This window comes from Petromyzon marinus, chromosome 28 (genome assembly GCF_048934315.1).
Source record: "Petromyzon marinus isolate PM22_M1 ecotype Great Lakes invasive population chromosome 28, UKy_Petmar_22M1.pri1.0, whole genome shotgun sequence".
In the NCBI taxonomy this organism is placed as follows: Eukaryota; Metazoa; Chordata; class Hyperoartia; order Petromyzontiformes; family Petromyzontidae; genus Petromyzon; species Petromyzon marinus.
This window is the reverse complement of record NC_133694.1, coordinates 5,905,907-5,933,409: the sequence shown is the minus strand read 5'-3', so window position 1 is coordinate 5,933,409 and position 27,503 is coordinate 5,905,907. Positions and strand designations below refer to the sequence as shown.

General features: G+C 48.9%; 1 protein-coding gene across 1 annotated transcript in view; it reads left to right on the top strand.

Moving 5' to 3' along the window:
• Nucleotides 1–27,503, top strand: part of CLSTN1 (calsyntenin 1) — a 154,419-nt gene that overhangs the window by 88,706 nt on the left and 38,210 nt on the right. The window contains exons 4-8 of the mRNA XM_032962242.2: nt 12,172–12,383; nt 12,694–12,843; nt 13,592–13,777; nt 15,843–16,118; nt 21,914–22,035. Coding sequence (XP_032818133.1) covers nt 12,172–12,383; nt 12,694–12,843; nt 13,592–13,777; nt 15,843–16,118; nt 21,914–22,035 — 946 coding nt within the window. The remainder of the gene's footprint in view (nt 1–12,171; nt 12,384–12,693; nt 12,844–13,591; nt 13,778–15,842; nt 16,119–21,913; nt 22,036–27,503) is intronic.

Sequence of the window (27,503 nt, the reverse complement as noted above, 5' to 3'; positions counted from 1 at the left end):
ACAAAACGCAGTGTAAAAAATGAGATTTCAATCTTGATTTTAAAGTGTATAGCTCCAGTGGCTTCTTAATATCGGAAGGAAGAGCGTTCCAGACGGCCGCAGAAGGGAGGGGGTGGGACAAAATACGAATTGTTAAACTCTGTGCAGCGCTGCAATTTCTTACTCGACCCACTGATGTCGAGCAGAAGGGCCCCCTGCTAAAGGTAGCTCTAGAGAAACCTTCTAAAAGGGTATTTTGACCGATTCTTCGACGCTAGCCAGATGTAGTTGAAAGCGATGGGAGTCCCCCCACACACCTGACCGACATCGGCTGGCTGTGCTGCACCCAATTGTTATGCCGTGTGGGCCGAGGGCGGCGCGTTGGAGGATCAAATTTAACTTGCGCCATTATTTCTACCGCCACGCGCTGGGAGTTCCGACCGGCGACCTCTGGTTCAGTCTGATAACTATTGCACCCATGAAATTCATTACGATTATTATTAGAACTACGTTTTTGAAAAGCGTTTTTTTAATGACTGTCAAATCTACATTCTGTTTGTGATTTACGCATCAGTTAGCTAACTTTGTTATGAAACTTTGTCGTTGAAAATTATACAGAGTGAAATGTTTTTTTTGCAAACTAGATTCGAAGCTTTCGCGACTGCAGGAATTACTCTTTGGTGCTTTCGGTAAAGTCACGTAGAAAGAAAATCAATTAAATAACAATAGAATCCTCCGGACGCTATGGGCAGGAATTCCACACAACGTTCCGTGCTTGTTTGTTTTGAAGTCCAGTACCCGGCTCGTCCGCCCCCTATGGGCAGGAATTCCACGCAACTCCCCCTCTGCCCCACCCCCCTCTCTCTCTTTAAGGCCTCGAGACAGAGACGTTGTCTTTCTGTGTGCCTATGTGTGTGTGTCTCTCTCTGTTTGTCTTTGTGTCGATTTTTTATCTCTCTCTAAAATTTAGCAATCTTTGGAAGAACGTAATCAACCAGGTGGTGTGTTGAATGTTGTGTTGGCCGACTCTCAGTGTTGCATTGCATTATATTTCTAAGTTTACTAGGTTTGTTTTCTCATTCATTTGTACCTGATGATGGTTGCTTGTGTTGCAATCGAAACGTCGTATTCTATTATTTTATTTATTTCTTACGTGACGTTACCGAAAGAACCAAATCGGTTTTTTTTTTGCAATTGACTTTTTTTTTACTTTGTCTCGCATTTTTTAAACAGCTGAGCCCACGAACAGCTGCTCGGCAGAAACTGACGTGAAGCACTGATGCTAGACGGTGCTTCTCTGGGTGACAAAACACGCCAGACTAAAAAAAGGCTCTTCCGGGGGGGGCGGCGGGGGCGGAGGGATACGATGTGACACTGGAACACTGAGCAAATGCTGGTGGACGCCAGGTGAAAGCAAGTCGAATTTAAATATATATATAATTTTATAAGTGCCAAGAAATTACAGTCGCATTAGTGGAGCCGCCTGCCCCGTGAGAATCCGCATGGGTAGCCTTCCACTCGCGTTCAGGATATGAAAATATTAAATCGAACCCCCTGTGGAGGAAAAAAAAAGAATTACGCAACATTTTCTCAGGACCACCTGAGCGCCTCAAGCAAGGTCGGCTGGCGGAGGACGCCTCGACAATGGGACGTGATTTTGCAGCTTTTGCCGTTATTTTGATTAAACTAATTTGCATGCTTAATGATGTGCACTTTCAGAGGGCCGCAATCATCATCACAGCGTATTTGCCACCTGTGACCAAAGCTTATTTATTTAATCAATGTCAGCAATATCAGCGTTTTCTCGTGGGTGAGGTTTATTTGGTCTTCCATCCGTTAGCCGTGGCGTTGACGGGATCGCCACCACGGTGTAATGGTTAGCCCACTGGACTTTCAAATCGGCGTCACCGGTTTGACTCGATTTCTGGTGAGGCGGTTGGCGTTTCTTAATTCCCTGCCCTCCGTGCACCCACAAGTATGAATTTGGTAAGTCGATCGGCAGATAATGGATACCTCCCACTTCTTCGAAGACTTCTGGCCAGCTTGGAAGAGTGGACCACGTGCCCCTCTAGAGAGGGGCACTCTAGACAGACAGCCCTCAGTGGGAGGCCCGTCCTCCAGCAGTAGCATCTGCCACCAATAGCAGGATTGCACCTTTACCTGCCACCAATAGCAGGATTGCACCTTTACCTGTGCACATCGTTGTAATTATCTGGTAAGTGAAGAGTTGTTATTGGAGGGCTTTCTATCAATCTTGTTTCCTGGACCGAAGTATTTTTTGTTGTTGTATGGACCTTCAAAGAGCCCTCCACCTTTAATTCCCCGGGCTGTGCTTTTGTTGTATAAATAATTTATTTTGGAAGGAAATGTGAGTCGTTTGAAATGCTCAATCTCTTGGGCCAGGCAGAGACTAATCAGCATAGGTTTAACAATTCACCCCGCCGGTGATTTGATGAATAGTCGTGATTCAAGGTCGTGGTTCGATTCAAAGATCAATGGTTTTGTTTACATAGCGGTGATTGCAGCGGCCACTAGTGGCTGCAGGGGTCACGTGAACCCATTATCATGAATTGCAAAAACATCCATTATCAAAACGCGATTTAGTGCACATATCGCAAGTTCAATCATTATTTTAATCGACAAAACAATTAATATTGATTCGGTTTAACCACCTCTGCTAATTAGTGTATGCTGTATCGAACATGGAATTCTCCTGCTTTTGTAACATTTCCACTTAAAATGATAAATCGGTGCCTTTTTAAGATGGGGGAAAGCAGCTCGTTCGTTGTTAGTGACCCACGCTGGTAAGTGGGTTTCGTAATCTTCAACATTCGCTTTCTCAGCATTCACTTCCTTTTGGTTCATCACCGGATAGAGCCCCTTGGGCTGTGACCCGAATGTGTCCTTCCAGTGCAGGGGAAGGCTGCACAGGGACAATGGGAGCTGGCTATCTTCTGCTGATGAGCCCCAACGAGGATAAATCTGCTAGACCGATTCCCATCTTCTCCTTCTGCTGCTTAAATAAAACGTAATGCCACCTTGTTCGAGCGAGTGGCCCCATCACAGGGGGGGGTTTGTGTGTGAAATGTGTACAACAAAGGTGGTGCAATCTGGACAGGCTTCGGATTCCCCGTGTTGTTTTGCTCTCGGAAGGCACTTTTTTTTATTTGTTGTTGCATGGGTAGACAACTGTACCACGTACACTGGACTTTTCTCACAGCTCTTGATTGGCTCGCGCGCCAGCTACGCCACCAGGCTACACCACCGCCCCAACCAGACCTCCTTGCCTGCGTGACCTTGAAAAATCTCCTGCTTGAGCTGAAGTCTTGGTTAGCCAAGCTCAGTAATTTATCTAATTACTTCATTAGGATAAGAGGTGTGCTTTGATCTGATAGGGGAGCTCGCCACTTGATGAACATTCCCGGCACTTCGCTTTGGACATCCTGCGAGCGTAAAAACCCTTGCAAAATCGGCAAAATCGATACCTTTGAAATTTGTCTCCTGGAGCGTGGAGTCAAATTGTCTTCCATCATCATTAGCGCCCTCATCGGTATAAATAGCACAAAAAAAATGCATTCTAACAATAAAACCACCTTCATGGGGATTGACGCAAGAGGTATTACCCGACTCCTTCACTTACTTTACAGGGTTTTGCTTTGCTCACATCGTTCAAAATAATGCTGCCTTTGGTGTAAGATGAAAACTCAAGAGACGACCACGAGTCTCATTTACAAGACTTACCTGGAGCAATTAGTCTGCCAGGAGGGGGTGACGTTTTCCACGTCTAATCCCGATTTGAATAATTCGTGGGAAAATATTCTAATTCGGTCAATTATTTCACAGCGATGCCAACCCACGACGGGCCCACGCTTGCGGATTACATCGGCGGATCTTTCAAGACCACTTGTGCTAATAACCAGGGCGGCCGCTGGAATCTGAAAGCGTGAACCTCTGCAACACAGCGGCGAATGGGGACAGGGTTCTTGTAAAATCTTCCCCCTCCACCGCCTCCTGTGTCCCACCCAGCAGGCCCGTCGCGTTCGCCGCAGTTGGTCGCTCGGCAGCTCGCGTGCGGTGGGTTTAGGCGTGCCTACTGTCGCCTCTTCCCCAGACGCCAGGCGCGCGTGGGAAGAGTAGACCGCAAATACCCTCCGGAGGGGCTCTCCATGAAGCTCCTCCTCCTCCTCTGCCAGCAGCGGCTCGAGCAAGCAACAATTGCTGGGGGCCTGCACCTGCACCTTGTTTTCACTCCAATGGCAGCCGTGTTGGCGACGGCAACGATGGGTGGACAACTCCGGTCGCATTGCTCCGCACCGTGAGCCCCAGAGGCATCCATCCGTCGTCGTGGCTGAAATTGAGAAAATAACGCGAGCGGCCGGCCGCTCGCGATCGGACCCGGCGTCGTGCCAACGGGAGGAGGCGGGGGGGGGGGCAATGCGTGACATTGGCTTCCCGTCAACGCCCCCCCTCGAGGGACGGCCGCGACCTTGCCGTTCTCCCCCCCTCCCCCTCACCCCGCTCGCGCTTGTGCGAGCCGCGTGGCTGCAGCTGCGCCTCACGAGCGTTCCAGCTGCTTGCGCGCGCGGTCCCCGCTGGCTTCTCCCTGACGACGGTTGCCGTGTCGGGGTACCTGTGAACGTGGTGCCGTTGGTGCCGCTTTCACCCGTGGTGGTGTTTGGGGGGGGGGGGTCGTGGCGAGATGTCAACTACCGCGCCCGGTATGCAGGAGGTAGTGGATTCACTCCGGACCCCTGACGCCGCCGGTGTATTTGGGGTTTGTGTGTCTCCTCTCCCCGTGGTTGCGTGGAATTTTTCCTCCAGGCCCTCCGCTTTTTCCCGCCACGTTTATGATCGCCGTGCGTTTTAGAGTATTTGGCTGCTATGAATTTCCACGTGACGGGCCACTTCGTCGAGCTATTATTTGTGATGGGCAGGTCGCTTCTGAAAAAGAGCTACATAGCTCAGTGGACGTTACCTGGTAAAATAAAAATAAATAGTTGAATTAGTAGTTTTGGGTTGCACATGCACGGGCACGGCAGTCTGCCAGAGGGTGGCTCAGCGTTTTCGAGCGGCTCGTAGTCTGTGAAGGTCGGCGGCGTTGTTGGTGTTGTTTATTCCGCTCGCTTGGCCAGAAAAGGCTCGCCGAGCCTCACGACTCGTTCAGGAGGTTCTTGCCAAGTTTTTGGCGGTTGGGTTAGGGGGGTGATGGTTATTGCTGTGTATATTCCAAATTCGCGGGTTAGTAGTGTTTTCACAGCTGACGGTTTAAATCTTTGTTGGTTGCTCTGGGTGGGGGGGGGGGCGGTTGCTACGGCCCATCATCCCTTCAGGGTAGATAAAAAGAGTACCACTTTGCGGGGGAGTAAGTCAACAGAGTTTCGTCCTTTGAATAGCTTCGCCCCTAGAATACGAATAAGGAATTTGCACCACTGGCTCTGGGCTCTAAACCAGAGATGAGCCACTGCCTCAACGGCCATTTGAGCAGAAATCAACTTGGACCTTTGTGACTGTACATGCACAGCAGGCCCCATGGTGCCGTCGGCAGGGACAACATGAGAACAGCTTCGTGGGACCGTGGGCAATGGGTACCGTATTAAGAGACTCCTGTCTCTTGCGAGAAAGGGCATTCTTCCATTGTTTACTTGGAGACGAACAATGGAGTTGAGCACTGAACCACCGCAATTGTTCTTGTGCATGGGAACATTTTAATCAATATTTTTGTTTTATTATTAAAAATATCACAGGACGGTCGCAAGCACGGCCCTTTTTTGTCAATCCACTGCTAGATGAGGGTCTCCCCCGCCCACCCGGCCATACTTCACCGTGTAGGAGGGAGGAGAAGTACAGAACAACAATGCATTTGCTGCCGTTGTTGAACAACGACATCCAGGCTCGAGCCTGCTTTGCTTCCGAGATCCGACGAAATCGGGCGATTTCCTGGGCGATCTGGCCGAAAGGGGGTTTGCCTCTCGCAGGTGGGAATCCTCAAAGGACCTTGCTCGTTAAATTTCGACACGTTTTATTACTTGGCGTTGTTTGCCCAGTTTACGGTCCCAGTCTGAGCAATGTATAGGTTTCTGGTTTAAAGACGAAAAGAACACTGGTCCTTTATTCATCCAGGAAAACGTCGATGAGTTGTTTTCATTAGGGGCAATTTGCGATTTAGCCCGGTTGGCTACGTATGGTGCGAAATCTCCAATTCTTGAACAGGACCCGTTCCTTGATGGCCAGTACTTCAATGGGCGGTTTTGCCAAACCGAGTCATCGGCCACCTTGGGAGCTTCGCGAGCAGCCGTCTCATGTGCGCCGCTCGATCACGGCACCAACAATCGTGGGCCCCCGGGGGTCATGGCGTTACCGTCACCGCACCCGGTGGAGCGCGACATCATTGCGTTTCAGAATCAGAATATTCGAAATGTTTATATATACTGGACGAATCCGATAAGCTATAAAGTTATTTTTCGCTGGTGTTTTTTTTTTTTCCACAGATGTTTTCAGTCTTGGTAGCAGGTTCGGAAATGGGCACTCGGTTCACCAATTGCCATCCGGTTCACAAATGACCACCCATGCGATGCGACCGGAGCCCCCCCCCCCCGGTCGAGGGACCGACCGCGGTTCTCCGAGACCCCTCATCAGGACGTGGCTCCGGGCGTCGATAATGCTTCCCCGACGTATCGCCCGCCCGCACGCCGCTCCGTTATCGCCTCCCCTTTCAAAAGGGCTTCCGCGCGGCCTCCGGGAGATTGGAATAAATGACTAGTGGCTGCACGTACACAGATTTGCTTCCCCTTTTCAAAGCGTCCGCGGTGGGGATTGAGACGTCGGGTTTTTTTTTGGCACGTGCGCGCATGGCCCCTGCGTTCTTCGGCGGATGCTCATTGGTGATTGGTCTTTGATTTTTCGCTTGGCGACGCTCGGACGTTAATTGCCAAAGTTAAGCAACTTAATTTCAGCCGATTACGAAACCAAGGGATGCGTGGACAGATGGACGAGTTGTGATTGGCGATCTGTGGAATTGGAAGTGGTCGTCGTACAGTAGCGGAGTAGTATTTGGCAAGAGAGGAAATTAATGGCCTTGCCGGAATCCAGATGAATGTTGCATTTGTTCCGCGTGAGACACCTTTGTGAACAGGCACAGCTGGTGATGTAACGAGCGCTTCGGAGGGAATCGTGTGTTTTAGGTGTGATCGCATGAGGCTTCTGTCTGCACAGGGCCTCTTGGCACAGGGCCTCTTGGCACACAGCTTGATGTCCCAGTGAACAGATCCCTGAAGCACTGTCTACACCCAGTAATAAAAAAAAAAGAATAAATAACGGTGGAAAAAAATTATCCAGGGTATATTACACGGGTGTGCGGTGGTATGGTGTTGCTGCATGAATAGATTTTTCATTTACGGTGCTAGTGGTGGAAAAATTGCTGGGCGTGCCCGTGCAGTCAAGCCGCCCGGTAAATGGCCGCTTTAGAATTTTATCGTGCTAACGTATTTTTTTTTCGTTCCAGAGTATTTGAAAAAGAAGCAATTATATTTAAACTTGCACTTGCAAAAATACAACAGTGTTCTGTGTCGAGTGCACTATACAGTGCTGTCCTCCTGCATGGATGTCTTGACTGCTTGCTGGATTTACGCTCGGGCCCACAGAGACGCATTTGTATGCCTGGAAAATCGTTCGCGCATTCATTACCCCTGTGAAGAAAATGTAATCGCTCCAAAAATTTCACCAAACGTATTTCGTGGGATCCAATTGCATTACAGTACGCAACACTGAGAGATGCATAGCGGTTGCATTTCATATTTGTGCTTTATTATCCTTTGCCAATAAATATTTTCCAGCAGTATTCATTAATATTCTTTTTAATGGAAGCCATTATTTTTAGGGTTAGGGCCCAGCTAAATATACCGAGTGAGCTGCGCCTCGGTTTGAAACCATATACCAAGGGCATGTATTAAGTTTAAAATTAGTTTCTTAGATTGGCCTTCATCATTAAAAAAAAAATGTGTTAATGTTTATTAATTCTAAATGTGGGTTTTTTTTCCGGGCCGGGTTGCACATTGAGCAAGCTTTTGCGACGCACTACTAATGCTACGGCCATCTTCACAGCGGTGAATTAGCTTGAGAGTTGAAAGTAAACTACTGATCTGTTTATTCTACCTTGTAAAACCCACTGAGCTATATAGCTCTTATTCAGAAGCGAACTGGCCACCAATTTATAGCTCAACTGAGTGGCTTATTGCGTGAAAAATTATGGCAGCAGCCAAATACTCTAAACGCACGCTTATAAATGTGGGGGGAAAAACCGAAGGACCCGGAGAAAAATCCACGCGACCATGGGGACAGAAGATGCACACTCCAGATATGCAGCAGACGTCAGGGTCGGGATCAAACTCACGACTTCCTGCATACCAAGCGAGGTAGTTAACATCCCTCCACGACTGCACCCCAAATGCTCAACGTTGAAATGCTCAACGCGTGGCACAACCCCAAAAAAAAAACCGAGTGGCCGCGAGCACGATTGCGTTTATATACATGAATTCGTTGAATTTTTACCTCCAAAAAAACGCATAAAAAGTGAAGCAGAACATAGCGTCCAGCCCGCTACATTTGAACACGGCGTGAGCTTTGTTTGCGCGCGAGAAGGACGTCCTCAGCCTCTCGAAAAAGATCTGCCGAGAAAAACAACGATCCGGCGTTAAATCGCTCGCTTCTCAACGTTAACCGCTCGCAGGCATCAACAAAACCCACGCAAGCACATTCCGTCCAAATTGCGTACGCCGTGCCCAACGAACAAAAATATACACAAATAGATTATATATTTTTTTCTCTCGTTAATTGTCAATGCTTGGATCCATGGGGGGGGGGAGGGGGTGGGGAGATGGGCAAAATAATGTAGCTCCAATTAAGTAAAAAAAAATTTCCCCACCACGGTTTGGGAAAAGTTGCTTTGTGTTTTGCTTTTCAAACTGCAAACTTAGCGCCTCGGTCGGTCGTGTCGTCCGCTCCGGTCCTTTTTTTCCTTATGTGCTTCCCCCCCCCCCCCACCCCATGTGTTTTGTCTCAAATTACGCTTTACAAAAAGAAAAATAATCTTACTCGGTCCCCAGAGAGAGCCAGCCCCGAATTCTCAACCATTCTTCGAAGCCCTAAGCGAGGGCCATGCCCCTTCAACTAAATTGTTTGATTGACTTTTTTGGCTGTCGAAACATTCCCCACTCCCCACCACTTCCCTACGCCCCCCCCCCCCCCCCCAAAAAAAAAAGAGGAGTGTGGGAAAACTCCAGAAGCATTTTCACGCCACTTAAAACATCTATCGACTTTCGTCGAATTGACTGCAAACTATATAAAAATGTACACATCAGAACTTAATGCGTTTCATAATTCACTCTCTTTTTTATTGATCGCCGTTGTGTGTCTACCGAATGTTTCATAAGGTGGGTTTTTTCTTGATTAATTATGCACGTTAACTCAGGTCTTAGGTTATCCCACACTCTGTAATTAAAATGCGCCTTCATTTTTAATTATCAAGCAGTCTGATGTGATTTCTAAAGGCTATTTGTGTATTGCGAAGGTGGCAGGCATGCTTATGAGGCATGCTTATGTTGGCCAAAACCTAATTATATCTGCGTCTATGGGAAAGAGCACAGTTTGCTTAATTTAGTCCCGTCTATAGCAGACGAAGATTAATAGAATACGGTGGCATTGGTTTCTTAAGACCCGAATCCCATCAGATGAGCCTCATCATACGAGGCCCGATCACATGCCAGGTAACCGATTGGGAGTAGGTGTTTAATGTGTGTCGGGCAGTAGCGAGAGTCAAGATCTTTATTTTGACTAGCTGAGAGCCCATTGGTCTCATGCACCCGATGCCATCAATAGCGGGAGCTAAACAGGCTTTTGAGGCTTTGGATAGTGTTTGAATGTGTGACCGCGATGCATCACAGGGTGACATAGGCGGTACTTTGTTGGCGGCAAAGGGAATGCGTGTGTTGTTGTGGCTGTGGTGCATAGTTCTCGAATGCGATCGCTCCCAGCACTTGGAGATGAATGTCAGAGATCGTGCGGAACGACCCGCAAACATATCGGAGAGCTCATGCTAGAAATCGATTGTTGTGTTGTACTCGTGCGTCTTCTGCACCTTCAACGACCAGCACTGGTCAGTGCGGTGAAATATGGGTGAAATAACCTCCATGACCCAACGATGTGCGGAGAGGCACTCGTGCAGCAGTGGCATGATAACAGCGTTCTGCGTGTATGTGGGTGGGGACCCATTAAGACTCCCAAGTCTCTTTTTCAAGGCAGACCTGTGTCGTCAAAGCCATATACTAGAATGGCAAAGCAATTTGCAAAACGGGAGAATTAAATGTGGATTGCCATAATCGCTCGCTGAAATTAGAATCAACTCGAATAATGAATTAGCCGAGGCGGAATATTTACTCGAAGCAACTAAAAACAAAGCACGGGACCGGACGAGGTAGAACAACAATGGAGAGCATTTACACTCTGAATTGTTTACGCGATGACTATTGTTGTGTTTTTTTTATTATTAAATCTCAATTGAGGGGAAACAGCCATTAAATGGAAGTGAGAAGCTCATTCGCTCCAGGTTTGCGAGGCGTCGCTAATGGACTGGCCGACCTCCGGGTTTGGTATTAATTCTCGTCACTTGACGAAGGCATTGTGTGGTGCGTCCTGGCGAACGTTAGTGACACACGACAAACGCAAAATAATAACATGCTTTTTTTGAATTTTTTTGTGTACTCTTTATACTTCTTCCAAATGTTATCCCAATTGTCAGAATCAGAATCTTTAGCCTACGGCCATATATATCACCCTAAATCCGTCCGATCTCATCCGGTCTCGGAAGCTAAGCAGGCTCGAGCCTAGTTAGTACTTGGATGGCAGAATCAGAATCTTTATTTATCCAGGAGGAATCCGATGAGCTGTGACGCTCTTCTTTTTCACAGATGTCTGATGTTGCTGTTGGTGTCACATCTTGGGATGGAGTGTTCATTGAGATCTCTCACAGAGCAGTGCCACCCTTCGTGTTAAGAGTACGGTCCACTGAAGTGAATATTCCAGAACTACCTCTGAAACCCCTTCAGGTGATCTCTAGTCCACACATTAGGGGGAGAGAAATTACCCACAGGCCCCATATTTGTCACATGCCATTCTCAGACGTGGAATTGAGCCAAACTCATTCCAGAATTCAATTTAACACGATCAGTTTGTTTATTTTCGTGCAGTTGAGACTGTCGGCTCGCTACGCGGGTTAATCATGGGGTGGGCTGCTCATTGCTCCGCCCTCTGAGCCACCACATCACCTCTTTATACCATCTCATCAGCCGTCTCCTCCCCAAGCACTTACGACGCACACACACCTCCCCATCATCGTCGTTGCACAGCGTCTGTGAAGGCCGACACGGCACATGAGGGGGTGGGTGGCCAGCACCACGCCTGGCCACCTTTGTCTCCCCAGTGGCGATGTTTACACACCGCACCAGGTACTCATCTGAGGCCGAGGCGACCTAGGGGAGGCCCAGGACCGGTTCAGATAATCGTCACTGGTGTCGGCCGTGAGCGGGAATCGCACTCAGAGTCTCCGGAGTTCATAGTTCAGCGTAGCGCTAACCTCTACAAGTACCACTCCCCCACATAACAACCACAACCGACATTCGCCACTAAATGGCGGTGACGTCACTGCGGCGCTTGTGCCAGGCTATGTGCATGTTAAGGCCATGTTAAGTGTCGAACGCCCGCCGGCAGGAGGTCACGGGGCAGACCCAGGTTCCACGGGTCGACTGACTGAGATGACTGGCTGATGCACCACCTGTGCCCCCTCCCCTGCCAATACATATACATACAAAAAAGACAAAGATCCCCCGTATAGCCTGAACCGACTGTAGGGGCAAGTGCTGTTAGTGAGCACCTATAAAGGCTGGCACGGCACGCGAGGGGGTGAGTGGCCAACACCACGCCCGGCCGCCTTTGTCTCCTCAGTGGCGATGTTTACACATTGCACCAGGTATTCATTTGAAGCTGAGTCGACCTAGGGGACCAGGACCGGTTCAGATAATCATCACCGGTGTTGGCCATGATCGGGAATCGAACCCAGGTCGCCAGGTTCGTAGCGCAGCGTAGCGCTAACCGCTACACTCCCCCCCCCCACCTCTTTGTGCACTCCCCCCTCCCCCGCAGGGCCATGGTGCACGTGCGGGTAAAGAGCGTGAACCGCCACGCGCCCGAGTTCCTGCAGGGCGAGTACAGTGCCAGCGTGGACGAGGCCGCGGAGCCCGGCGCCGCCCTCGTGCGCGTCGAGGCGAGCGACGGGGACTGCTCGCCGCTCTTCGGCCGCGTCTGCGACTACCAGATCCTCACCGCGGGCGCGCCCTTCTCCATCGACTCCGACGGTATGGCGGCGGCGGCGGTGCCGGGCAGCGACAGCGGTGGCAGAAATCCCAATTTGGAAGCTCGAGACGAACAGGCGTCGCCGGTTTTTTAATTCTCGACGGTGGCTTTTAGCGACTGTGAATTGCGCACTTTGATAACGGGGTTTTTGTTGTTGTTGTTGTTGTTTTGTTGTTGGGTTAGATCACGTCGCAATATAAACGTGTCGTTAACCCGCCACCGACACGTACGGAGCCAACCGTACTGATCGGAGGTGCTGGGGAAGGAAAGCTGACTAACAGCGCTGCTCCCACCCCCCCCCCCCCCGCCCAGGAGTGATCCGCGCCACAGAGCGCCTGTCATACGAGCTGCACGGCGAACAGCAGCTGACCGTGGCGGCGTACGACTGCGGCAAGCGGCGCTCCGCCGAGGACGCCCTGGTCACCATCGGCGTGCGGCCTGTGTGCAGGCCCGGCTGGCAGGGTGAGGGCTCGCTGTGTGTCATGTTGAATTCGTGGAGGATGGCATTTGCCCACCCCCCACTCTGCCCTTCCCCTGACTGTCTGTGAAGGCTTTCGGCGCATCCGTGCCGTTTTCTTGTGTTCGTACTTACGCGTGAATCCGTGTGCGTCTACGTACATGTGAATTGTACAGTAATACCCCAGTGCATGTCTGTCCCGCGTTTTACGTCATTTCGCAAACACGTCGCCCCTTTATTAATACCGCTACACGATTTGGATCGCCTCGGCACGCACGTCGCTGACAGCATCGTCCGCCCGTTCTCGCATCTGTGACCTCTCTGCTTTCGCCTCCACCTACCCTGTAAATTGCTTTGATTCGAAGTTCGTCATCGCACCTTTTGGGAATGCATGCCTGACGTGTATCAGGGCGCCACAGTGGCAAGATGCTTAACTACCTCGCATGTATGTTTTGGAGTTTGTGTGTCTCTCTACTCATGGCTGTGTGGTTTTTTTTCTCCGGGTCCTCCGGTTTTTCCCTCCACATTTTAGAAACATGCGTTTAGAGTATTTGTCTTCCGCCGTAATTTTACACGCAACAGGCCACTCAGTTGCCGTGTCGTTTGCGATGACCAGGTCACCAGGTCACTTCTGAAAAAAGAGCTAATTCGCTCGGTGGGCCTTACCTGTCAAAATGAAAAGAAAAAAAAATGTAATAAATATTTGTGTGTGCGCGTTGCTGCGTGTGCTACGCGTGTTTCCATCCGGGCCAGGCTGGAACAAGCGTGTGGAGTACGATCCGGGCAGCGGCGGACGAGCACTCTTCCCTGGTGCCCGGCTGGAGACGTGCGGGCGCCGCGTTGCGTCGGCACGCGCCACCGTCGAGCTCCAGACGGCGCACATCGGCAAGGGCTGCGACCGAGAGACCTACGCGGAGAACTCGCGCCGCAAGCTCTGCGGTGAGAGGGGACCCCACGTCGCTGCAGCGCCGTTACGAGGTCGCATTCATCGCGCACAAAGTGCTTGCCCGCAAATGAACCGCCAATACCTGGCTGATCACATCAAGGACCATGAACCATCCAAGCGAACTCCGGTCATCCTCCCGGCGGCGGATTTCGGCTATTTTTTGAATTTGCATGTCTCTCTCCCCCGAGTGGTCGTGTGGATTTTTTTTTCCCGCGTCCTCCGCTTTTTATTAGTGCAATACATTTCCACGTGATAAGCCACTTGGTTGAGCTTTCGTTTGTGGCCAGGTCGCTCCTGAAAGAGAACGACACAGATCGGTGGGCCTTACCTGGTGAAATAAAATTTAAAAAAACGTTTCGTTTCAATAGTTTTTCCCATCGAACAGAGACGGTCACCGCATCGCGCGCTGCTGTGGCCGTCTGGAACGCACCTCCTTCCGATATAGGAAGCCACTGGAGCTATGCACTTTTAAATCAAATAGATTTTAAACGATTTCTTTCGAACTGCTTTTTTGTGTGTTTAGTTTGTCCTTCCCCCCCCCCGCACCTCTGATGAGCATGGTTGACTTTGTACGGTGCGCCAAAAGTTCTACATACATACATGCATACCTCACCCAGCACCCACCCAGCACCTGCCATCAGTCTGCAGGCAGCAGCAGCAAATCAAGTAGGATCACTTGGAGATGCTACGCTGTACGCGAGCCGAATAGGACTTTCGACTAATAATAAGAAACAATATTAAAATACCAATAATAATGATGAGAATAGTAACAGAAACTCAGTGTTATAAAGCGTCTTTAAAATTGGTAATAATATATAAATAAACATAAAACACCGAAAAATCACAATACAATAAATCAAAGATAAAACCAAAATATAAACATAGGCAACTGACTATCGGTGGAACCCAGGGAAGCTACTGCTATACAAACTGGTAAAATAATGTCACAATCTCCATGAAATTGAATCATTCAAGAAGAGCCTTTCAATAAAAATAGGTTTTAGCATTCCACAGACTTGGTGCATAACAACACTAAGCAAAGGGTCCCCTTAGTGTATGGCAGTGGGTGGAGGGGAAGTGGAACAATGCGATGTCGGTGCCGTACCTGCCGCAACGGTTGGACATCAGCATTCAGAGGCGGTGTGCGCCTCCGCGTGGCTTTTCCCCTGAGGCGGGCGGGGGAGGGGGAGAAGTCGTAACCTCGCTTCTCCTTGGCCGTAATCACTCGCACACTCCGCGGGCGTGTTATAAAGCACGATTGGGCCGTCTGGCGTCGGCAACAGAAGTGCGCGCCCTCGAGTGTCTGGCCGTCGGTAGCGACTCGCGGAGCCTGTCTGCCGTAGAAGCCGGCGGGGGATAATGGTCGGCAGGAATATCGTGACACAATGAGGCGGGGGGGGGGGGGTGCCTCTTGGATGGATCCTGAGAGCGGAGATAAGCGGTGTTGACTCGGATTTTTAAAAACATGAGGACTCTCTCTTTGACGGAGCCCTTTTATTCTTTGCGCAGACACCTGTGTTGGCAATAGTGTACAAGTACATATGCACAAATGTAAAACCTTCAACACTTTCGTCGGTAATGGTGCCTTGCAATACAACGTGTATGGCGATAACATCACTTTTTTTTTTTACCTAGGGAAGCCACTTTTTTCGGGAATGTCCAAATTACACTGAGCATGTACCACTTCGAGGGAGCACTAGGTACACCCTCTGGCGAATATTTGGCCTCGTCTTTTACGCTGGCCAGACTTCTTCAGAAGATTTTGAGAGTGGTGGGTCCCCCACACTTTGCCCCCACCGCAAGCGACCTGCCGGCTGATCGACTCACCGCGGACTACCCAACGTACACTGCCGAGTGAACTCGGGCACCGTCGTTTCAACTGCCGTGCCGGGCGATCGATTTTGAAGCGGCGGCCACCTCTGGACCGCGATTCCGGCATGCGCCGACCGTTCGTAGCGCCCGCGGCCGCAGCGTTCCTTCTCAACTCAATGGCGCGGCTCCATCACGCGTTTTCTCTTCATTTTCTTTTGAACACTTCTTCTTTTTCCCTCCCTGAAGGCGCTTCGACCGGCGGAGTCGACCTGCTGCCGTCGCCGGAGCTGCCGGGGTCCTGGACCCAGGGGCTGCCCACGGAGGTCCCCGAGGGGCCCGACTCGACCGGCGAGCGCGTCTTCCTCTTCGACGGCACTCGGGCCGCCCTGGTGCCCGACGCCGCCGTGCCGGCAAACCTGACGCACCGCTTCACGCTGGCCGCCTGGCTCCGCCACGGCCCGCTCTCGGGACCCGCGCAGCGCTCCGAGAAGGAGGCCATCCTCTGCAATTCTGACAAGGCTGGTGAGATAATCGGGGAGGAGACCTCTTGGTTTTGTCTCGAGCTTGATTTTTATCGAAGGCACAGTTACTCAATATGGAGAGATCTTAATTCATCGGAACTAAAATACATTTTTGGGGTTGATATATTTTATTAATGTCCAACTGAGTCGCAGACGTTGTCTTGGTAGCAACACGTTTTATTAAACTCTTTGCACAACACACTCCTGGCTATTACCACAACACACTCCAGGCTATTAACACAACACACTCCTGGCTATTACCACAACATACTCCTGGCTATTACCACAACATACTCCAGGCTATTAACACAACACACTCCAGGCTATTAACACAACATACTCCAGGCTATTAACACAACATACTCCAGGCTATTAACACAACACACTCCAGGCTATTAACACAACATACTCCAGGCTATTAACACAACACACACTCGGGTGGTGACCCTCCAACTAACCATGCTACGGCGGAACAAAACACGGTTCCACTATCCCGGTCCGGCCTACAAGCTGGGTCCCGGACCATGTGGCTGGAGGCTTCTTCAAGCTTGACGTGGATCTCCTGCCTCTCCAACAGTAAGAACCCCGAGCCCCTCACAGGCCCCCCCCCCCCTTATATCGGGCCGGGCTGGGGCCGGCTCTGCCTCTCGCCCCGCCCACCTTCTCGATCTCTCGCCCTTGCCCGAAGGCTCTCGAAAGTTCTTCCCGGACCATGTGACCACCCATTGGCCCCCTCCACCGGTGGCCCCCCTCCAGTATCATCTGGGCACGTGTCCCCAGGTCAGCCAGAGTATCATGCCCCCAACGTAACCCCCAGCTGGCTGACGCTCTCTCGCACTCTCAACGGGAGCCCGCACCGCACGCTGTGCGTGGTGCCACCGCGCTGAACCAGCGCTCACCCAAGCCCCCACTAGGGCTGGTACTACACCTCGTGTCCGGGGTGTACACACAATAGTGTACAATCCCGCATTGGCCTCGCAGGCCCGGCACCACGCGGTGACATTCCCAGTCACTACATATGTTTACACATACATAACGGTGCACATTTCTCGAACGTCATGATCATTTGTGATCATCAATCCACTGCTGTATGAGGGCCTCTCTACTAAGCCCCTGCCACCGCCGCCATCTCTTAATCACCCTGCGGTCTGATAATCTACCAAACACCTGAAAACGAGCTCATTCCATCGCTCTGTCTCGTTCGCCGGCCCTCTCGTCCGCCGGCCCTCTCATCCGTTGACCCTCTCGTTTGCGTTCCATTCCTTGGCTGTCACTCCATAATTTCCATCGGCCATCTTCCTTTCCCAGTAACGTGTCCTGTCCAAGCCCAAATACATTTCTTAAAATTTGTAATGCTGCCATCAGCCTGCGCGTGTTCTCTAATGTATGTGTGTTGGATTTCCTTCGCACCATACGTAGCCAACCGTGCTAATCGGAGGTGCCCGGGAAGCACAACAAACTAAAAACAAAATGCAGTTCTTGAGAATAAAATCTATTTAGATTTAAAACTCCGTAGCTCAGAGTCTATTAGTGTGATTCCAAGCACATTCATCACCTCTGCATGCTTCTCTGTGCACTGTTCAGTTATTGTTTCCCATTGTCCTTAGATAATGTCTGCGTCTCTGAACAACCGTACGTCATAGCAGGACGCTCAAGTGGCGTGTGTTGCTTTTCATGGTCACAGTCGGCTCTGCTACAATGGCATGCCAACTTTTCTGAATGTTGTACGCACACATGCCCTGATAAGGTAATAACAACGTTTTGTTTAAAGAGTTGGGGGGGGGGGGTAATACTTTAAGTTTGATCTTGCAAGAATAACAGCATCTCCACGGTCTCTGCACAGCCGTGCTCGCCGCACGGCTATTATAAAAATGGTATATGTGTGCCCGCGCGCGCGCGCGCAAGAGAAATTCATCGCGGATGCCAGGAGCACAGAAGCATAACCGCAACCTATTAAGTCCGTTTGAATTATGACTCGTTTAATATAAACAAGTGCTTGCCTTAGTTCTAAATCACCTGGCGGGAAAATGTAAGCACAAACCCCTTTCCACGTATCGGTGAGAATGAGAGTCCTGACAAAACAATTCGGGCAATATTTTTTTTTGGACAGTTTGTCAGTTAAAAGAATTGCGCCACCTTATACGTTCCAGACGAACACGATGCCCTCACCCTTGAACGTCTAGGGGGGGGGGGGAGGCGCATGTCACAGGGGGAGCACTAACAACTCCGGAGGCTACAACGGGAGGGGGGGGGGGGCTGTGGGGCGGTTTCAATGGAATAGAAAAATAATAATATCCTCACCAATTTCAAATATCCCGTGGCGCGTGGTCGTCCGGCGAAATGTTTGGAGGTCGACAAAGGGGGATCCGCAAACTCCAAATGTTGGGAAACCCCCGCTGGTCGAGAGTTCTGCACCGATTTTCAACGGGCTCTCCCGGTTGCCTCCCGTAATATTGGCCAGACATAGCAGTGCAAATTTTCTTATTATTTTTTTACCTGCGTGAGCAAACGACTTTAGTGAATCGGTTGCATGCTGGGTCATCAATCAACCTGACTGCTTTACTCTGAAAGCTCTCACGTGCAGTGAGGTAGGAACTGAGTGCTCCAATCCAGATAGCACAGCAGCCTTCTAACTTTGGCCAAATATATGCCAAGTTGCGCTGTGGTAATAGGTGATTCTCTTTGAGATATGACTTCCCCTCTCCCGTAACGGTTTTTTCTGCCCGTTACTCGATTCCTCTTTCTCCTTTTCTTATTCTGTTTCTATCAATTCCCATCCGTCTTACTCTTCCTCTCTTTCCGTTTCTCTCTCGATCCCCAATATCACAACCGCTGAGATTACTCTCTCTGATGCGCTGGTCACTTGGGGAAAAAAAAAAAAACGTGTACCCTCTTGCTTTGTGTCTCTCTTTGAACTGGCGTTGAAAAAAAATTTACATTCAGAGGCAATAACGAGCACGATGGCGGTGCAGTTATACGTGGATGTTCCACTACCAGCCACGATGTGTCAGGTCACACATAATGTCACAGGGAGGCTCCCAGACACATCGACGTCATAATTCCATCCTCTTGCAATAACAAAGCTCATTAGTCCAACGTAATCCGCCTCGATTTGGATTGCGTCAAGAATTTTTTACTTTTCTTTTTTTTACCATTTCATTAACTATTTTTTTTATTTTACCAGGTAAGGCCCACTGATCCCTTGGCTCTTTTTCAGAAGCAGACCTGGCCACAAATGATAGTTCAACGAAGCGGCTTATCACCATGTGGACATTTATAGCGGCAAAGTACTGTAAACGCGCATTTCTGAATTTTGGAGGGAAAAAAAAACGGAGAATCCAGATAAAAAAAATCCACGGGACCACGATGAAAACACACAAACTCCAAATGCAGAGGCATCAGGGTCGGGATCAAACCCACGACCTCCTGTATACCAGGCGATGGAGTTAACATCTCTCCACCGCGGTGCCCTCAGGGAGGAGCATGGGGAGCGCGAGTGCCTTGTTGATTGTTGGGAGCCACGATCGGTGGCGGATGTTCGGCCATCAATGCGCACGGTTTGTGTGACCGCCGACCCACACACAAACACTACTTAATCCCCATCGCTACTAACTGGAATACAGTGTAGCATTTTTTAATCCGGGGATTTTCTGAGACTGAAGTGTTTTTTTTGTCTGCCACGTCCTAATAAATTAAATCTCGCAATACATTTAGCAAATTGTGTTATTCAAAAGTCTTTTTTTTTAAAGATGAAAAAAATTCCTCGTCAAACTGTTAGTGCAAGAATGGCCTGTTAAACTTTCCTCTACTCTCTCCGATGTATCTCTCACTTCACCACCGCAAATTACAAAGTTGTGGATTAACACTGTGACCTACTTGAAGATACGAATACAGTACTTGCAAGATATTAATCTAATTTTGATCAAATGCATGAAGCGAGATAGGCCTTGTAAAAATGACATTTAAATTTAAAATGGTTTTTTTTTTCCCCACATTAACAGCAGCTGCTTGCCGCTACTTTTAGTTCTGATATCAGCGCCGGATTAAACGTTTGCAAAAAAAAGTATACATCTGTCACCTCTCAGTCCGGTTATTATGCGAGGACATGAAAGCCTATGGGAGAGAGATTAACCATCTGCCTAGTTTCAGTGATCTTTCGAAAACAGCATTTTCGTTTCTCAATGAAATCACTGCCTTGCAGTTAAACATTTTGAAGACTCAAATTGGGCTCGCTGCAAATTAGCTCGGTAGTTTCAAACAGCCGGCATGCCGTTAACGAAGATTCCCTCCTCTTCCCCTCGCACCCCTTGCACTATGGCAGTTAAAAGAAAAATAAACAGAGACGTTAGGATAATGCTGAGAGAGCGATATAGAAACATACGAGCATTAAATCCAAGCGTAATCATGTTTATAGCCCCGAAGCAAATTTGCTTGAAATTAGGTTGTCTCTTCACCGTAGGTATATTGGTATTCCTCATGAGTATCCTTCACCGGTCATAGCTGAATAGTGCTGTCATAATCACGACGAGCGGTCGGGAATCAATTCTCTCTCTTGTCTCCCATCGGTCACCAGCAGAGCGCATCGCATTCATGGTCAGATCCGTGGATTGCGAGCCGCGCTGTGGACCTGGCAGCTCCAGAGTGCCATGGTGGCTACGAGATGTTAACTACTTCGCCTGGTATACAGGAGGACCTTGGTTCGATCCCGACCCTGACGCGTGACTTTTTTTAATCCGGGTTCTCCGGTTTTTCCCTCCACTTTTAGAATCGACATCACGCGTTTAAAGTATTTGGCCGCTGTAAATGTCCACAAGGCGATAAGCCACTTCGTTGAGCTATCATTTGTGACCAGGTCCCTTCTGAACAAGAGCTATATAGCTCAGTGGGCCTTACCTGGTAAAATAAAATAAAAATGTTTAAATGTTTAATTCCAGGCCACAGCTAACCTCATGGAGTGACGAGAGATATCTGAATCGGTCCTTGGCCTCTCCTAGGTTGCGACTCAGTCTTAAATGAGTTCCTGGAGCGATGTGTAAAATATAAGCACTGTGGAGACGAATGCGAATGGGCATGGTGTTGGCACGCCTGTCAACCCACACGGTTTACCCGTCTTCTTGTACAGGGAAATAGAGTTTTCAGGTCCATACGGCGACGTACAGCCGTTTAAATTCGGGCAACAACAAACATCTATTTGTTTGTTTCTCCCTTGTCATGACACTTTGTAGGATGAACGTTGAGATTTACGAGAGCACGGGGGTGACCAATAAGGTCTGAATTGGTCTGTAATAAAGTAGGCACTGATAAGGGGTTGGCCATGTACCCTGTCAACACCAACTGCCATACCGGCCTTAATAGGTGTTCACTAACAGCACTTGCCCCAAGGGTCTCTATGTATATGAGCGGTGGCGCAGCGGTTAACGCACTGCGGTACGGACCCTGCAACCCGAGTTCATTTCCCGCTCATGACCAATAACGGTGATGATTATTGGAACCGGTCTTGGGCCTCTCCTAGGTTGACTCGGCCTGAAATGAGTACCTGCCGTGATTTCTAAACATCACCACTAGGAAGACAAAGGCGGCTCGGCGTGGTGCTGGCCACCCCGACCCCATTGTGTGCCGTGCCGGCCTTCATAGGTGCTCGCTTAACAGCATTTGCCCCAACAGTCTGTTACAGACTATATGGGGGGGATCTTTTTCTTTTAGATGCTTGCTACCAGCACTTTCCTCCCTTTGACAGTATACAAGGCTATAACGGTGGGTGGGGGGTGGTGTAATGTTTGTCTTTGTGTTCCCCAGGTATGAACCGCCACCACTACTCGCTCTACATACACAACTGCCGCCTCGTCTTTCTCCTCCGGTCGGAGTTTTCCCAGACGGACACGTTCCGCCCCGCCGAGTTCCACTGGAAGCTGGACCAGGTATGGGGGGGGAAGGGCACTGGGGGGGGACTCCTTGCACCCAGCGATGGCTCGCCGGAGTGGCCAGGTGTTAGCTACCTCGCCTAGTGTACGGGAGGTCGTGGGTTCGATCCCGACCCTGACGCCCTGCATATGCTCTTTATGGCGGTATCCCGGGGTACCAAATAATACAAAATGGCCGAGGCAATTAAATAAGTTATTTCTGGGACACTATTCTTTCCAGGGGTGTACTTCACTCCACGACTGGGGTACCAATCAATCTGAAATCAGTGCTACTCCACGATGTCGAAACGCAGCGAGGATGATTGCGCTGAAACCCTGAACTTTTGTATACACCATAGCGCATCGTGGACAGCTCGTCGAGATAGTGTGAGTTTGAGTGTCTATCTCCCGGTGGTCGTGTGGATTTTCTCCGGGTCCTCCGGTTTTTCCCCTCCGCATTTAGAATCAATGTGTGTTTAGAGTTATTTGGCTGCTGCACATTTTCACGTGATGATGAGCCACTCAGTCGAGCTATAATTCGTGATAGCCAGGTCGCTTCTGAAAAAGATCCATAAAGCTGAGTGGGCCTTACCTGTTAAAAATATATATAGTTTTATACTTGAGTACTCGAGTGGCCAGACCCATTGTTGGGAAAATAGAACAAGCATAGCAAACCCTTAGCATGACTCACCCTCCACTCACCTGCATTACTCACCCTCCACTCACCTGTGTTACTCACCCTCCACTCACCTGCGTTACTCACCCTCCACTCACCTGCATTACTCACCCTCCACTCACCTGTGTTACTTCACCCTCCACTCACCTGCATTACTCACCCTCCACTCACCTGTGTTACTCACCCTCCACTCACCTGTGTTACTCACCCTCCACTCACCTGTGTTACTCACCCTCCACTCACCTGTATTACTCACCCTCCACTCGCCTGTGTTACTTCACCCTCCACTCACCTGCATTACTCACCCTCCACTCACCTGTGTTACTCACCCTCCACTCACCTGTGTTACTCACCCTCCACTCGCCTGTGTTACTCACCCTCCACTCACCTGTATTACTCACCCTCCACTCACCTGTGTTACTCACCCTCCACTCACCTGCGTTACTCACCCTCCACTCACCTGCATTACTCACCCTCCACTCACCTGTATTACTCACCCTCCATTCACCTGTATTACTCACCCTCCACTCACCTGTATTACTCACCCTCCACTCACCTGCATTACTCACCCTCCACTCACCTGTATTACTCACCCTCCACTCACCTGTGTTACTCACCCTCCACTCACCTGCATTACTCACCCTCCACTCACCTCCATTACTCACCCTCCACTCACCTGCGCATTATATTGGGCATTTGCCGTGGGGGCCATAAATAATTAGAACTCGACACACAGTTTAAAACAAATATTTAAAAAATTCCAGTCCTATCAGCTTTCCAGGCCAATATTATCAAGCAGCATTTGTACAAGCAAGCAAGCTCTGGACTGGGTTTTGACATTCTGGGTCTCAACAGCAGGGTCAGGCTTAATAAACTAATGCTGATGGATTACCATTTCTTATTGGTATGAGCACTCCATTGAAATTAAGGGTCCCCTTTCAACCCCAACAAGTAAGGTACTTCCTTTGGTGCATAGTAAGGGGTGTACTCCAGAAGCATGTGTTTGGCAAGCCTGTACACTGCTGATGAGACCCAAGAAGGTGGAAACCAATCCGGAGTTTGCTTGCTTGTTTCTACAAATCCTGCTCGATATTTTCACTCTAAAAAGCCAACAGGCAGATAGTATTCAATATTTTGTTTGCGTAGGGACGAAACAGTTCTGATTTTATATATTTATATGTGCTCATTATGAATATAATTAGCAGCATACGCCACTACCCTATCTCTCCGTGTCCCGCCAATATATTTACCCACAAGCCACCGCTGCTCCTGACTTCTTTTTGATTTACGAGTAAGTCACTCCCGACGGTCCTCTGTATTCCAAGCGCGCTTTATGACTGGCCCGGTCTCCCACCGTTAACAAATCCCTTCATCAATTAACGTCTTCACGTTGAATCCGCTGATCATTGCTGGCAGAGATGGATAGTGGCCTCAACGCGTAATCACCCCTCCAGAAGAAGAATGATGTTCATATTTATGGCTTAATGAACACTGCAGCTTTGTTTACGTCTGCGACCGCGGTGGTATAGTAATCGTAGTGATTTTTGTTTCCCTCTATTATAGAGCTGTCTTATATTTTATCTTAATGCGAAACGTAGGGAATACAGATGGTGCATTGCATTTTATTTATGGATCTTTAATTACTCTCTCCCACTACTGGGGCGTAACTTTAATGGGGACCAATGATTCACCCCATAGCGTTGCAAACTGAATGGAGTGTTGCGATTCGGGATCACGGATAGAATCTCTGTTCCTTTTGTATTTTTAAGCGCAGTGGTAAATCGTAGTGCCTCTAGTCGCTGCAAAGAGCAGCATAGCCCCGCACGGACAACATATTGTCATCGCCGGCATCACATTGGCATCATTGTCAGCATCGTCATCATTCTCATCAGCCGTGGTCAGTCTGCTGCTGGATGAAGGTCACTCCAAGGTGTAATTTCCCAGAGTGCTGCGATGCAACGATAAATCGTAACCCCTGCAGACGGAGCTGATTGCGATGCTCGCTGTCCATTTGTGGGAAGGTGTGTAAAGCACGATTTACTAGGCTCAACAATCGATGTTAATCGATGAGTCGACGAGTCCCCATTGTACTCGGTGTGACACGCGATTCGTTGGGCTCGAGAATTGATGTCAATCGATTAATCTACGAGTCCGCCATACGCCTCCATCGCTCGATTACAGCCGCTGAAGTTAAAATCTCGCTGCGACGGTGAACCGCGTTCACCCGACTCAAACCGTCGCTGCTGTGAAATGAACACACAAACTTCTGCGGCTAGAAATGTTTTATTCTGTTTTCGCTACGTTTCGGGCTCGTAACAACAACAAAATATGGATGCTCCGGCTCATTAGGAGGCTCTCCCTGCTTTGTGTACATTTTCTCCAATCGCTGTTTATTAAAGGTGGCATCGCGATGGCAGTGGGGGGGGGGGGAGGGGTGGTGATGCAGGCGGTGTGGCCATTAATTGGGAGTGTGACGGGCAAGCGAGCGGATTTCAGACGGGTGGGAGGGTGGAAATGTTTTTCCGACCGGCTTGGCACACGGCGACCTCCGATGCAACACAATTGACTCCGAGGCACACGGAGAGGGTTTTTTTTTTACGTTTATTTTTTGCCGAGCGGCGCGTGGTCTCGGGAGTCCATCGTTGCAAGCGCGCCCGACCGACCGACCGACGGACGGCGGTTACCGCTCCCACCCCGCACCAGGGCTGAACCATTTGGGGAATATATCCACAACCTTTGGTTCTTTCGGTAAAGTCACGTAGGTAGAAAAATAAAATAAAAACATTTGGATCGCAACACAAGCGGTCGTCCTCAAGGCGGAAAAAATATTCAAGCAGTGGAACTGCTGAACCAGCGAGAGAGCTGTGACAACAACAAGAGGTTGTTTATGTGGCGACGGGCAAGCAAGCGGGGACTGAGCTGGAAAGGAATTCCATCCCCGGACGCAAGCACGTCAGTTGTGTTAATGGGGGAGATTATGGAGGGAGATTAGCATGAAAAAATTAGCTTCCGTCGCCGCACAAGAGTATCGTCGCCGCATATGCGCACAATAGCAGTGTTGATGGGAGATTATATCTATTTGCGATTTTTCTGACTTTGCGATAAAAAAATCAAGTCAAGCTTCAGTTCAATATTGACTGTGTAATGTATTTAAAACATGTGATGGAGCATTACCACGTGATACCATCACAATATGAACTGCTCTATATGTTCTAATGCAAGGATGATAACTTAAAAAATATATTAATTGCTTCCAACATGCATTTATTTTTTTAAAAAGATTTAAATAGAACAATGAAACATAGAACAATTGTCAAGTTAAATGTTGTAATAAAAAATGAAACAATTCCATTAAAGTAATAGGACTTTTCAAATCGCAAAAATCGCAGCCTTTGCGATTTGCTAATCGCACTGTTTCAAATTTCGATTTGAAATCGATTAATCGTTCAGCCCTACCCCCACACCACCCCTCAACCTTAACGGGTGGCAGGAGAGGGGGAGTGGGACCTCAGCTTGCTCCCAGATTTGCAACGGGGGCAGGCCATCGCGTTTCCCATGGGTCTTGTCTGTACGGAGCTCCCCATCGTAAGTCGGGGTGTCATCCCGCCGCCGCCAAGTGACGGGGCCAATAACGAGCAGTTTTATCGCGACGGTTTGAATTCGCCGGTCGGAAATGACTTGCCTGAGGTCCTCAAAACTATTTGTTTCATTCGCGTCGTGGTTTTAGATATTTGTGCAAGTGTCTTTTGAGGTTTTTTTTTTTGTACGTATGGGAGAAAACTGCTAGGGATCCTGGAGAAAAATCCATTCACACGATGGGTTAAGACATGAAAAGCAGTGGGTTATATGTTTAAATTGGCACTGAAAGTGTGTTCTGAATGCTAATTTATGGCTTTGTATCAACTGCTGCAAACGCGGTTTCAAGGACTGGCAGTCTATGCATAGTACAGTAAATCGTTCTATAGATTCAAATATTATTTATCCCAAAAGACTCAAATGAGTTAAATATATTTATTTCAGGAAGGTTATGCATCTTGTCATTTAGCCAGTTCGTTTTGCTTTAGCGAGGAATTAAGGGGATTATCCTGGAAAAAAAAAGAAAAAGACTTGATAGCCCACATTTTTTCATAAATCTATAACCCATTGTGGTCTCATTTTGCTCGATTGATAATTGACTTTTAATATCTTTCATTGTATCGGTTTCCCGTAAATAAGATCACAATTGTAACAGCGCTGTCCTCCAGACAGTCTCATCCCTTCACCTGATGAAGGCCGCTTGTGTTGTGGCCGAAACGTCGTGATAATTTTATTGTGTTATTTTATTTTATCAATTTATTATTTTATTCTCATTCTACGTGGTGACTTTACCGAAAGAACCAAAGAAGACAATTGTAACAATTCACTTTCTTCGTCCACTTGATCCACCGACTGTCAAGTCCAAGCTTACTTTATGGACAGTGAGCTCTCTGTGGGTTCGTGCATTTGTCAGGATACTCGGTAAGGGGCCGTCCATAAATGACGTCACGCACCTGGGGGGGGGGTCAGACATTTGTGACGACGGGGGGGGGGGGGGGGTTGAGAAATGTGACGTCACATCAAAATGCGCAACTTTTAATAAGTATAGACAACACGTTCTACTTAAATTTTGATTTAAAGCTTTCGTGACTGCAGTAATTCATATTCTTAGCTCTTTCGGTAAAGTCACGTTGAAGGGAAACAAAAAAAAATATTAAAATATATTATTATTTTATTGTTTCCCTTCAACGTGACTTTACCGAAAGAGCTAAGAATATGTTCTACTTAATTAAAT